Consider the following 14,162-nt stretch of genomic DNA (forward strand, 5'->3'; position numbering starts at 1 on the left):
CATGGCCAATATAACCAGGTCTTTATCTTCTATTGAATCTCCAGTGGCATTAAGCTGATTTTTCAATTTTGTAATCTTCATGAAGGAGACAACTAATTCTCCTCTAGCCATTTTTATATGGAGGAGTTGATGTCTCAAGGCTAGAGCTCTACTAGTATTGTTTAATTTATGTAAGCTTTGAAGACTCTTAAACATTTCGTTTGATGAATTCAACATGGATATTGTTAGATATGAGGAATACAAATCTTTTGAACCCAAGAAACCTGCATGCAAAAGCTTGTCACAAGAGACGAGTGGAGACTAGACAAATTTCTCTCAAAGATTAAATTGTATTAAGAGAGAATGAATAGATTTACAATTACCATCCTTATAATAGGAGAAAGGTAAAAGCCCTAAAAGGAAATATCCTATGTTGCATGATAAAAATAAGAGAATTAATTATTATATTCCTAAAGTTTAGCTTAAGTAAAGTAGAGGTAATAGGACAATACCTTATTACTCTATCACCGCCCGCCCCCCCCCCCCCCCCCCCCCCTTAAAATAAACTTAGGCAGAGAAGACTGTGATCTGCATGAGCGCCCTCAAATGGCACTACTCGAATCAAGAAGCACATAGGCAAACAATTGAACTTGAAGATATAGATGGCATGAAACACCAAAGCTTGAAGAGCTGATCAATCAAATATGGAAGGTTGCATCCAAAGTAGAAATAAAAAGAAAAGTGTCTATATGGTAAATGATCCATCTCACGGAAATGCAAAGGTACCCAACCATGGCAATTACCTAGTACATAGGAACAAATACTGAATACATAGCTAACTCCATTGAACCAAGGAAGCATAAGAGCCAACAGGAGAACCCTCCCTAATGCAGACAGGGATGAGGTTATAGGCAACTAGAAAAGTGGTCTAATAAGAATCACATGTCAAGGAACCACGATCAAAATGCACAAAAGAACACATAATAGTGTATTGAGGTGATCAATCTAAGACACATCATGAGGCTAATGTCACGAAAGGGAAACTTACTAGACAAAGGTAGATGGCAAACAAAGGCAAAACATCAACCTCCTATATTACTTAATCAGAGTAGTGCATGTACAATAAAGCACAAGATATGGTGAATCCAAGAATACAGTAATATGAATGTGTGTCCTCAGATAACATTGTTTGAATCAGAAGGAAAAACAAGGAAAAACAAATGAAACGAAAATACAAAAAGAATATGACACTTTATCTCAGTGCATTTACAAGAATGCATACAAATGATGTCTATAAAGACTAGAAGAGACATAAGGCTGGTACAATAGAAAGTACAGCCCATGACGACTTATCTAAAGCAACAAAAATGATCCCTTGACCTTAAACAACCAAGATATCCACCAAAATGCAAAAAAAGAAAAAACTGAATAGGATGTACCTAGGGTAGAATTCGAAAAAACAACCAACATCACTGGAAAGAGAGAAAAAAAGACCTTTATAATGATATAAAGAATTCCCAAATTGGAGATCAGATGCTCAAGATATGTCCCTATAGTGCAAAATAGAACTCTTCACTTTGACAGCAAAAAAAACTATAAAAAAGGCATCAAAACTGAAAAGTACCTATGCCATCACAATGGGTTCAAAATGAGCTTATCTCATTTGCTGAAAATAGAGTCCATATACCTGAGATATGAGCAAAAAAGCACTAGTAATTCCAAACTAAGCTAGAAGGGAAAATAGGTGTGTGATGCAGGCATTGATGTCAACAAGCGACGAGTTGAAATTTGACAGTCAAATTGTTGTCGAGGCAAAAAAACAATAGTAAAATAACCCCACATGCTGGAGAAAATATCCGATTGCCAGAAATATACCTTTGTTGCCAGAGAAAACATGGGGCCGGTGTTGGATGAATATTGGTGGCCATAACATGTGCTGGAAAAAAAATTTCCCTTGCCAGAAAATTCCAATGTGCTAAAAAAGTCTGGTGCCAATAAAGATTGATGGCCGAAAAAGCATATGCCCAAGAAACCGTTGTCCTAAAAAAATGTTATTGTCAACCAACGGTGAAATGGGAAACCGCCCATGCAAAATGGAAAAAACCGTCCTTCAAAAAACACAAACAGTTGTTCAAGAAACCACCATATTAGGCCGAAACCAGAATTGGGAAACCAAAAAACTACCATTCAAAAAATACATAACCCACAAATTGCCCAGAAAGGGGCTGAAAACAAGAGGCAAGTGGGCCTGTATGGAGGCTAGGCGTACGGACCGAAAAAGGTGTGTGATCAAGTGCAGTGAGGCTCCCAAAGATGCTGGTCACCATACCTACAAAAAGTGTATCCCCCACAAATTTGAGCGTTGGCGTAGGTACCACGAAAAAGGAGGGTGGCTTCCAAAAAAGGAGTGCATGGAAATTCCAGTCAACGCACGGCTTGGGCGGCAACATGTATACCAACGTAGGGCCAAAAATAACTTCACGGGCCTTGTAAATTGAAAGCATGGGCAGAGGTAGTTTAGTTGGGCAAGGCCCACTGCCGGCTGACACCGATGCAGGTACAGGCCTACTTGTGGCAGGTACCGGGGCCCATTGTACTCCCCTTTGAAAAATGTGCAACCTTGATCACATGTAGGCACACACACTTTTAGAAAATGCTATTTGTTTTTTTTTCTTTGAAAAAACATTTTCAAATCAAATGCTACACCAAAAAAAATAATATTTTTTTTTGGAAGAAAACAACAATAATAGTAATTGTCGTTTCAAAATTTACAACTTGGGCACAATTTTTTTTTGCCCAAAAGTCTAACTGTGTCCAAATTGGACATATTTATATGGAAATAGGGGTTTTTTGGGCGCTCTGAGCTCAATGGTGATGTTCGTTTGGGCTCAAAGTCACCCGAAATGAAGGCCCCCTAGATCCAATATAAAAAAAATTATGAATACTGAAACCCTCAAAAACTCCAAAGTTCTTCAAGATCGAACAAGCTGTAGAAGTTTCGGCTTTGATACCATGTTAGATTTTATAAATACAAATCCTTTCAGCCCATGAACACCTGCATGCAAAAGCTTGTCACAAGACAAGAATGGAGATCGGACAAATTGCTCTCAAAGAGTAAAATGTATTGAGAGAAAAATGAATAGATTTACAATTACCATCCTTAGAAAAGGAGAAAGGTAAAACCTAAAAGGTAAAAACCCTAAAGGGAAATACCCTAGGTTGCATGATAATAGTTAATAAAAGAATTAATTATATATATGCCTAAAGTTTAGCTTAAGTAAACTAGAGATAATAAGACACTACCTTACTACTCTAATAGATATAATAGGCACAAGATGATCCTTTACAGAATCAATCAATATCTTCCTTGCCATGATATTATTCTTCAGCCATTGAGGTTTTTTAAGTGTCATCAGATGGCTCAGCCACATCAGACATCACATAGTTATGATCATTTTCTTCTAGAGCAATGAGGACTCTGAATTTTCATGAAGTAAAACTGGATGCACCATCCAACTTGTCTTCAACTTTGAGTCCATTTACCATAGTTGAAATCTGACAGAAAACAATCTAGAAGAAAAAAAAATTTGAAGTTTGAAAAGTTCTATTTCTAGATCTTTTCCATAAACTAGGCTTTGATACCATGTTAAATTTAGAACCAGAAATGTAATGAAGCAACTTGCAGAAATATAAAAACATAAGGACAGATAAACACGAGAAATTTTATCCTAGGAAAACTCTCCAACCTGAGGGTAAAAGTTAAGACCCAGCCACACTCAAAACTGATTCATTATTGAATAATCAAAAGACTCAATACAAAGCTCACAAGCTTAATCAGAAAAATGCATTATCCAACCGGACTGTTATCACTTAATAATCACTAGTAGAATGTCTATTTACCAATAGACATGTACAGCATACAGAATGCCTTTTATGAATCACGTATATGATAATCACCAAGAGAGGAAAATACAAGGAATGACTGCTGGAAAATATATACCAATAATTCATTGTCTTCGAACCAGAATAACACTCAATAACAGAAACGATTGATGATTAATCACTGAATCAAATCCCTCACCGGCCTTATGCCCAGCATGCAATCGGAGATTATAGTAACTGAAAATACACTTCACAGGGAGCTGAGGAATGATAATGCAACAGAGGTGACGTTTTAACTTTTTTTTATCAACCCAATGCAGCAGCGGTGACAGTTCCACTTCCTTCTTCAGCCCAATGAACATGTGGCCTCTCAACGATTGTTGGTTACAATTACAAAGATAAAGTACTCAAAAATCCAAATGGTAAACACTAGGCAAGATGCCATCAAATAAAGGTAGCATCAATAACTTGCGTGCTTGAATTTTGTGCAATGACTTCTAGGCAAGCCTCTTGCATGGTACATGTTAATATTTGGTATACATTTGTAGTTGGTAAATGACAACCTAAAATATCTGGGTCAATTCTTAGGGGCTCAAGCCAAATAATTTAGGAATTAGGGTCTCAATCATGCCGTGCTTTGATTATTGTTGCTTTTTTTTTTCTTTTATTTATCAAATCAGTTCCATGTACCTAATAAATTTATATATGTATGTTGGAGAGTTGGGCTCGATGATACGTCATATTCAGTGAAATTTGTTTCTACTTCAATGTCTCAAAACTGAATTTCCTTGACGTTTTGTAGCATGATTTCTTTCAAGGGAGAGGTTTTTATTTCTACATATTGAAATTTCTTGTTAAGGACATCTTTTATTGATATGACATCTTTTATTGATATGGCAGGATCAACTTCTTCGGGTAACTTTACTTTCAGGCATTTTGTTTGTCATGTTGGCTGTGGGTACAGATGGAGTTCCGTCTTTAGTTCAGATGCGCACACCTCCACCATCCATGCAGCAAATGCCAAGCATACCTCCAGCTTTGGGGGCGTATTCGTATGTTGTTATGAAGATTGGTCCACTGCGACTCACTAGGAAAGGTCTATCACTAGCTACAACAGCTTCTTGTTTGTCATTCACTGTAAGTCAAATTGTTATTATAATTCTATGGTGGGGGATTTCCAGTCTTTATTCTGTTAATTTTTGCATGTTTTTAAATATACCTAATTATATTGACATGCCTTGAAAGTTGTAAGTAATCTACTATTGTTGATGTGGGATATATTAGTTCATCATGTGTATCTGGGGAGGAGGAGGATCCTGAGAAAGTATGCTTTGTTAGCGGTGACAATATCTTCTTATAAGAGGAAATTTTGAAGGATAAGTGCCATTCAATTTCATTTGAAAATTTACCTGAGGGTATGATATGGTTGGTCTATTGTTGATTGAAACACAAATGGCGCACACACACACACACACACATATGTATATGTATATGTATACGTATATGAACTTGAGGGTATGATATGGTTGCTCTATTGTTGATTGAACAAATGATTGCTTGCTGAATTTCCATCACTCTATTTTCCTTAAATCTGAGGCTGCTTTTTTTTAGTTTGTGTTGAAAATTGAATAGGAGCATTGATGATTCCTCATCTTGGCATGCATGGAAATAACAAGTGTTTTTTTTCTTGCTCGACGTATAGGTGGAGGCTTACTTCCATCGCTTTTTTTCTTTAAAATTGAGATTGCCTGTGTTGAAATACCAATTATAATGATTCCTTACCTTGGTATCCACATTATGTATGATGATGATTCGGGAAATATTTAATATGGTAATTGATTGAAGGCAATGATGAAGATTATAAATTGATGTAGTTACCAACCACATTAAGAGGGATAGCAGTGAACTAGTATATTAGAATCTAGATTGAAACATGGCTTGCATTGAAGTAACCATTTTTATTTACTTTTAAGTAGTTAGAAGTGACATTAAATATACATGACATATAACCAGGTTGGATCCATCAGATACTAATAAGGATTTTGTGCATTGTGGCTTAAAATTTGGAATCAAAGTAAAAGACAAGAATAACTGTGAAAAAGCTAAAAAGGTAGATTTCATCCTGAAGAAGATGGCAATGGTGAGGAAGGAAACAAAAGCTCTTTTGCAGAAAAATGGTAAGAATGCCAAAAAATCATAGTTTAGTACAAAGACCAAGGGAAAGGAAGGTATAATGCATTTTGAGTAATTCAACAGCGGGAAGCTTTAATGCTGGATGCCCATAAGCATGTTGTTAGATTTGTAATCTGGCATCACATGATGTTACTCAATGTTCATTTGATGCAAGAATGGAGGAAGATATAGATCAAGAGGTTGTTGAAGACAAAGTTTGTGCAGTGTTTCTTAAGTTAAACAGGTGGTGGAATTTTGAAAGCAGCAACTCATAAATGAAGGACACCAATCTGCAGAGCTACAGTAAACGCTTGCAATGATCTGCAACTTTCTCAAAAATGGATTGCTTTACTGCACTCAATTTCTCATTCACTTAACCAAGAAGAATTAACTGGTTTCGATAACTAGACTCAACTAGATTTCTTTTAGACTGTCTTACAATAACCACTGAGGCATTATCTATACGTTTAGACCATGAATGCTTGAAAACATGATTGCAAAAGCCAAAGAAGAGGAAAAGAAATTGTGCACGGCTATCATCTTGTTCTTAAACTCTATTTGGAAAAACTACAATATGAAACAGGAGAGCCATCCCATAGTTTTGGAGCCTTCATGCCATATTTGCAACCACACCTGGTGCAACTAGATATTCTGTCATTTGCAGAATTGTCCTTGTTTTTACATTGTTTTTTTCTGTTTCTGTTTTCCATCAGTGCCAACTCTAGTTATGCTTGACACTGAAGTGTTTGGATCATCTCAAAACCGTCTACAACCTATGTACTCCTGTTCATTATCCTTCATTCCTGGTTAAGTTTGATTGTTTTAGAGAATTCTGAAGTTGCATTTTATCCAATTTTGTCAAACAATTGAGATTTCCGATTTGCATTTTAGGCAATTTGACTAATAATGAGAATGTAAACTTATTTAGTTGATTCTAATTAACTTCAATGATTCAATTGAAATCAGTTCCACCCCTATGGTTCGTACGTGTAAGATTTGGCTATGAAGTTAGCCAGCCAATATCTAGAGGCAATGGAAAATGTAATGGCAACAGAGAATGAATATGACAAGACTAAAACGTATTCTGCAATGTCCCCTTTTTGACCAACTAAGAAAACTGTAACAATTACCTGATTCTGTCTCCTTATTTAAATCAAATGCCCGTAATTATAACTAAGAAAAATATTTACAGTGTCTCAACTGCAATTTCTGATTTGAATGTACAAATATATGCAAGATTGATATTGAGTTGTTAGAAATATCTGATATACAATTGAAAAGTATTATGTTTCTATGGCATTTCGTGCAATGATCCTTGAGCATAAGATTTGGAAATATAATTATGCAAAGTAGACTTATCGGTATTGCTAATGGCAACACAAATTGCTATCTCTATTATAACTTAGTGACATGCGATACCTGATCTTCAAGTATTGTTTGTAGCAATATTAATGCTGTTTCTAATGAGATCCTTCAAATCTGTGCAATCAATAATTGTTGTTTCTGATATGCTACTATACTTATGTGATTCTAAGAATGTTGTTCTGTCTGATATAATCCGGCGATGCTTGCAACAGGGGTGTCTTATCTGATATGTGTCAAACAATGCAACCATTTTATTCCGTTAATACTAAAACTTGCGAGCCAGTCCAGTAAGAATAAACGAAATAAGTGTAATGTCTTCGATGCCTTGGAAAGATAAGTTGATGACTTCTATGTATTTGAATTTGATAAATTGAAGGATATGAGGATGAGATATGTCTCATTCCTTGATTATGATTATCTTTTAATTGTGCCTCTTCGGCTAGGATTTGTTAAATCAAAACCTTAGCTGATAAATTTATATATTTATTCCAACGATATATTTAATGGGATTGATACCAATCTAGGGTATCACTGATTATCTCTGATCAATGGAACTTGCTTAAGGAAACCTCTTATTTATAAGACTTAACAGTTTCCTGATAATCATTATGGTTAATTGCCCAAGGATACATAATGCAAATATGAACGTGAAGTATGACTGTGCAATGGCTAGGTAATGAAGTACAGATGTACATCCCTGATCTGAAATATGTGATATGGATGAATGTGTGCAGGATATGAGTACAATCATGATTTATGGCTACTAAATGCAAGCATGAAATGTGGTTACATGATTATGGGTGGATTCAGCCTATATCTCTTTATAGATGTTAAGAAAGTACATATTGTGGAATCGCGATGTTCCTATAAGTTTCAATCCTTAATTCAAACTTATAAGATCATATATCATTTGTAGGTCTTGGACTGGGGGCATTACATATTCCTATCAAGAATGCAATACAAATCAATACAATGGATTATAGCACATAGGAGAGCCCTTGGTCATATAGCCAAGTTGAGTACAAAGGATTGAGCGAGACAATGACAAGTGCTGTTGTCTCATTACATGAAAATCAAGAGGCAACTTATCACTCACCCAAGGTGGATTCACATATCCACTAGAGGTGGATCATCCTCCAATGTGTAATAAAGTTTATGAAACAAAGATGGAGAGTGATAAAGTGATTAAATGATAAGTCTACAGAAAGTGGAAATACTCCAACTATTGCTATGCAATTCGGAATTCCCTAAGTAAGCTTAAAATGTGTAATTAGTACTTAGGTTTGAAATAACCAAGGTAAAATGTCTTAACTACACCAACACCCCCTTAAGTGCAACCTAGAGAGAATGTACACAAACTAAAAATGCAAGATGGGTCCTAGATACTAGGCCATGTTACGTACCCATGTACAAATGCAAATGCAATCCCTCATAAGAGGAGAGAGGGAGAAAAGTATATGGGTGAAAACTTCTCCCCAAAAGAGACATGAAAATACACATTGCTCTTAATGATGAATGAGAGAGAAGAAGAGAGACCATGATTCTCCTCGTCAATGTCAAATCTTTTGCAAAGATGGTCCAAGATGATGACCAGTACTCCATAGGAAGAAAATAGAGCCAATGCTACACCAAGAATGTCAATGCGTGACAAAACCAGGTACCAAGGTCGATGAAGAACTGATAATGAATCACACACTGCAATATGATAGAGATCAAGCATGGAGAAACCTGCTTGAGCATCAACTGAATACTCGCCAATGGCAGATTATTACACTCTAAGTCTCAATTGGAGCTATGCACCAAGTCTCACAAGATAATTCCTAATGTACTATGTACAAATGGATTACATAAAATATGTCATCAATGACAAAGTACAAAGAAATATGACACTTTATATTTGTGCATGTACAACATAGCAATTGCAAGAGAACAGAACATGGTATGCTACCAATCTAGAAATTGATGATGATGTCACCAAGAATGTGTTGCAAATGATCATTGATGATACTCTTTTATTGCATTGATGTGCCAATAAAATAGAGGCAACTGACCCCTATTGGCTGCCGGTTGGAGGATGAATCACTACAACAAGTATAGTGGGTGGACAAAAAAAAAATGTTACTAGTTTTACATATTTATTGGAAATTGGTTTTTAAAAACATGTATTAAAGTTTTTAAAAATATTTTATTAAGAATTTAGAAATAAAGAAAAAAAATTCCCTTTTTTTCCTTGGACTTTCTACTTTAGTGATTATAATTGCCATAATAGGCTTTAATAGACTTAGATCTCAATTGCAAAAGACCGAATAAGGTCTAGGCATTACAATTGTAAAAATAAGCCTAAATCTGATTGTACCATTGTAAATACAAAAAAAAAATCATGCACTTTTATAAGGCCTTGGAAGTTGCAAAAAATGAAATCATACAATTTTTGAAAAAGTCAGATCTGAAATCAGAAACCACTTGCACCATTTTGTAGGACATGAAATTTTACCCCAAACAAAAAATATTGCTTGAAAAAAAGGAGTCTTGATGATTGAAATATCACTGTTTGAAAATCGCCTACGTAATTATGATGCTTGAATCACCACACCTACAAGATTTAAATGACTATAGATTTGTTTCCTCTAGTGTTTGAATTGGATGAAACAACAATCGATCTTGAGGTTTTCACCAACAAGCTCCAATTTTTCCCTACAATAGGAAACCAGAAAGAAGAGCCTCCAAAGTCCAAATTCAATGCACTCCAATCTCTCAAATGGAAAAGCAATGGCACTCTATGTGCTCTAATACCATGGAAGGCTTGGCTATGAAGGTAGCCACCCATAATCTAGAGGCAATGTAAAGCCCAACAAGAGATAATAAATATGACAAGATTAAACTGTATTCCTATCAAGAATACAATTCAAATTAATCCAATGCTTTATAAACTATAACACATAGGAGAGCCCTTGGTTATATAGCTAAGGTGATAGAATCATTCTTAATATTTATGGTTGACTTCATTAGTTGGTTATCACTAACCCTGTCATCTAAGAACATTTTTTTAACACATTCAGTGTATGATTCACCAGAAGATAATGATAATTAAGCATTTAGTTGTGGCTCTATTTGTTTTGGGAGCACATGGTCACCCTTGGATTTGTTCAACATTCAATGATGTCTCTTGGCAGAAGATATTGTTTGTTTTTCAGATTTGTATGTCAAATGTAGAAGCTGACAATTATGATACTTTGACAAGGCACAAAAGAGATGTCTTTATTTAGATGGATATTTTTCATAGAGCGGGAGTATCAAGAATCATCATAAGTTATCATTTAAGATGTTGGAGCCTCCTCTTTTTCCTTGTTGTCATCATAAAATGCCACCTTCATTTGGCCCCTCTAAGCCAAGTTTTAGAGTAATAATAAAATATGTAGAGCCAAAACCCATTTATTGGGTCCCATTGAGTTACTATTATGCATAGTACACCTTAGTGTTATCATCTTGTATGCAACTTGTTTTGAGTGGCCAGCATATATAAGGTATATTATAATATTATAATATGATATGACCATTATTGGTCAACCTATCCTTGTGTTATGTATATGGATGAGGTTTAGATAGAGGCATTTCCTCTTACCTTTTGTCCAGCTCATTTCAAACTCTATTTTATATTCTATGGCATTTTTCATAATTACACCGCCATTAGGGGCGAGGGGACGGTGGAACAGGGGGACAGGTTATCAGGGGACAAAGGTGTCTCAATTTGAGTGCGTTTGGAGGGGGGCAAGGGTGGCTGCATATACTATATAGTATTGATATATATGGTACTTAAGATGCTAGCTATGAAAAGATGTATAAGTCTATTTAGAAGTAAAATGCCAAATACTAAAACAGTAATTAATTGAACATTGAATATATCTCACCTCTTTACTCTTCTTCCTATAGCAATCAATTAGAAATGAAAATGTGAAAACAAATTATTCTTGGAGGCCTTGCGCAGGGATGGAAGGCCATAGATGGGCCCTACATACCCTTAGGGTTCCAATAGGACCAAAGAAACAATTAAAAAAAAAAGTTTTTTCTAAACATACTTTTAATGTTGCCGCAATGGTGGATGCCTGTGAGTCCTCAGGGTGGTTGAGGGACGCATAGCGTCCATCTCAGCATTTCAGGGACACCAGGACGTCTCTGCATCCTTGGTTACAGGAGCAAAAACTGGTGGCACCACTAGGGATGCCGGAACCCCGTCCCCAAGTCCTATGTGTGTCCCCGTTCTAGGAACACGTACCTAGGGTAAACTGTTTTTTATTGATAACTTCTTATATCGGTATTTTCTTTTCTAACACGCAGAGGCCACAAATATGTTTGATATGGACATCATTATATATTTACATTCATGTTTACAGTTTTGTATCAGCATTTCAGTATTTCACAATCACTGAGTTTTAGAGGTCTTTTTTCAATTTCTATGTCTAATGTTGAATGTCCAATGCTTCTTTTATCTTTAATATATGTTTATTTATTATCCCTAAAACTTAGAATTTCTTTGCCATCCCCAAAATGCATCTACAACCTACCATACTGAAAACTTGCAAACACAGATTTTATCTTTGTGCATGGTAACTTTTCTTTATGAATGCTGGAAGAGTTGATATGTATATTAAATTTATAATTTCAAATTATCTGAACAGGTACTGCAAAGTGTAAGCCTTTGCCTAACAACAACAACACCTGAACAGCTGGCAGCTGCTTTAAGGTGGTATATGCTACCTTTAGCACATATAGGAGCTCCCATTGAAGAAATTGTTCTTACACTTTTACTTGCTCTACGGTTTATCAGTCTTGTATTTGATGAGGTAATCTTCCAGTTGGCTTGTTAGTTTGATCTGCCGTCTCTGTTAGAATACATTCTATGCACTTGTTCTTGTAGGTTCTTGATAATATATTTTACTATAAATATATCTTAATATTCTTAATGAAACGACCAGTCATAAGACACAGCAAGCTGTCACAGAATGCTCTATTCACCTCATTTTTATCTAATTAATTCCAGAATTTATTACTAACTTAAAAAGCAGTGTGTAGGCTTTTATTTCCTTTGTTCTACCATTTCATGTGTGCATGTACACACATGCAATATAAACTTACCATGCAAGATGCATGCTAGCCATTCTTTGTTCCAAGTTCCAACATCTAGCCTTACACTTTCATCTCATTTTGGCTTATTGCTATCAAGCCTCTCTTCTTTTCAACATCTAGCCTTATAATTTCATCTCTTTTCCGCTTACTGCTATCAATATAATTGTCATGTTTATTTCATTGCACAATAGCTTTTCAAATGGACAAAAGAATCAGAGGCTGTGTAAGGAGAACTAGTGAAAAGAAGTTGGGTGGTGGGTAGAGTACAGAAAATTGAATGGGTTTTCCTATCTTTGTCTAATTTTTCTCTTTCTTATATTCCATTTTGAACAACCTTGTATTTTCCACAAATACTATAGTTATATCTCTAAAAATATGCATAGAAATGTCATAGTTATATTTAAAGACTGTAATGTTATGGAATGGACAGGTGCGAAATATAGCACTTGGAATTGTAGCTCGTGGGATACAATGGAAAAACTTTACATTGTTGGAGACTCTTGATGGTGAGTTGAGAAAAGAGAAGTTGAAGTCCCCACTGTCATTTCTAACATTATTATGCTGGATGCTATCCATAATTATCTTTTCCATAATCTTTTTAGAAGATTTAATCTCCCTAGCTTGCATATCTGAAGGCGAATACTTTTATCATTGTGATCATTTGTTATCATGCTTTATATTCACACTCTTATTCACTCATTATTTGACTATCAATTTAATGCAGTTCTCTTTCTTTACCTGCGGCGCATTTTCAACAACTTATTCAGTCATGCTGAACAGATTTCTCAGGTAACATAGCCTTGAGTTGAAGTTTTTTCCTAGTTGTTCTTTAATAGGCGTTGACTTCATAAAGTTTGCAGCAATGTTGGGATTTTTTTTTTTCTTTCACAGGCAATGATTGCGCGGGGCTTCCGTGGAACTGCAACAAATCATAAGATTCATTTATTAACAAAGTTTTCAATCCAGATACCAGATATGCTAGCAATTCTATTGCTTGGTGGGCTCATAGGTCTAGCAGTTCTCTATGAATTTTTTTATTTCTGAGTGAACCCTGATTTGATTGAATGAAAAATTCCAGTTTTGAATCTTGATAGCCGAGTTCCAAGATTACTTAATCTCTGTGCTTCTAGCAGGGATGGAGTTGGTTCTAAAGATAATTTAATTGATATGATTTTATCACTTATTTAATCAGATGAGATTTATTTTTATTGTAAATAGTGATTTTTAAACTGTAAATTGTGTCTCCAATGAACAGAAGGGGACTTTCAAATCACTGTGCATGAGTCGTTACCAAGCCATGCTACCAGCTGTTAATGTAGATATACTTAGGTTTAGTTGTGTGGCTACGCACCTCTTGAAGACTTGAAATCTAATGGCCTGACAAATGTATCAATTGAATAAATAAGCAATGTGCACTCTTTTATTTTGAAGCTCTTGCAAATCTGAAATATAACCTGGCTTGCCAGGCTTACAGCTTTACTGTCTTGTATATTAAAGATTAAAATCAAAGATTCCAATCAACGGAAATCGATGGCTACTGAATCTCATTTCTTGAACACCACCAAGTTCGTCAAGCTCTTCCAGTTTAGAACATCTAAAAAGTACACACAGACACACTATTTAATGACAATCTATTATTA

The 14,162-nt window shown here is 35.4% G+C and overlaps 1 protein-coding gene across 2 annotated transcripts in view; it reads left to right on the plus strand.

Annotated features, from left to right (window-relative positions):
* The window catches only part of ABCI12 (cobalt ion transmembrane transporter), a 52,847-nt gene extending 38,895 nt beyond the window's left edge, over window positions 1-13,952 (plus strand). Inside the window, exons 3-7 of one of the 2 annotated variants that reach the window (XM_089814136.1) lie at window positions 4,762-4,998; window positions 12,075-12,239; window positions 12,953-13,028; window positions 13,247-13,311; window positions 13,414-13,952. In XM_089814136.1, the coding sequence (XP_089670262.1) occupies window positions 4,762-4,998; window positions 12,075-12,239; window positions 12,953-13,028; window positions 13,247-13,311; window positions 13,414-13,566 (696 nt within the window). In that variant the 3' untranslated portion in view covers window positions 13,567-13,952. The remainder of the gene's footprint in view (window positions 1-4,761; window positions 4,999-12,074; window positions 12,240-12,952; window positions 13,029-13,246; window positions 13,312-13,413) is intronic. The other variant, XM_089814137.1, reaches the window with a different exon arrangement.
* Window positions 13,953-14,162: the final 210 nt, after the last annotated feature.

Source organism: Cupressus sempervirens, chromosome 2, assembly GCF_028749045.1.
Source record: "Cupressus sempervirens isolate cs-2001-9-10 chromosome 2, ASM2874904v1, whole genome shotgun sequence".
Lineage (NCBI taxonomy): Eukaryota > Viridiplantae > Streptophyta > Pinopsida > Cupressales > Cupressaceae > Cupressus > Cupressus sempervirens.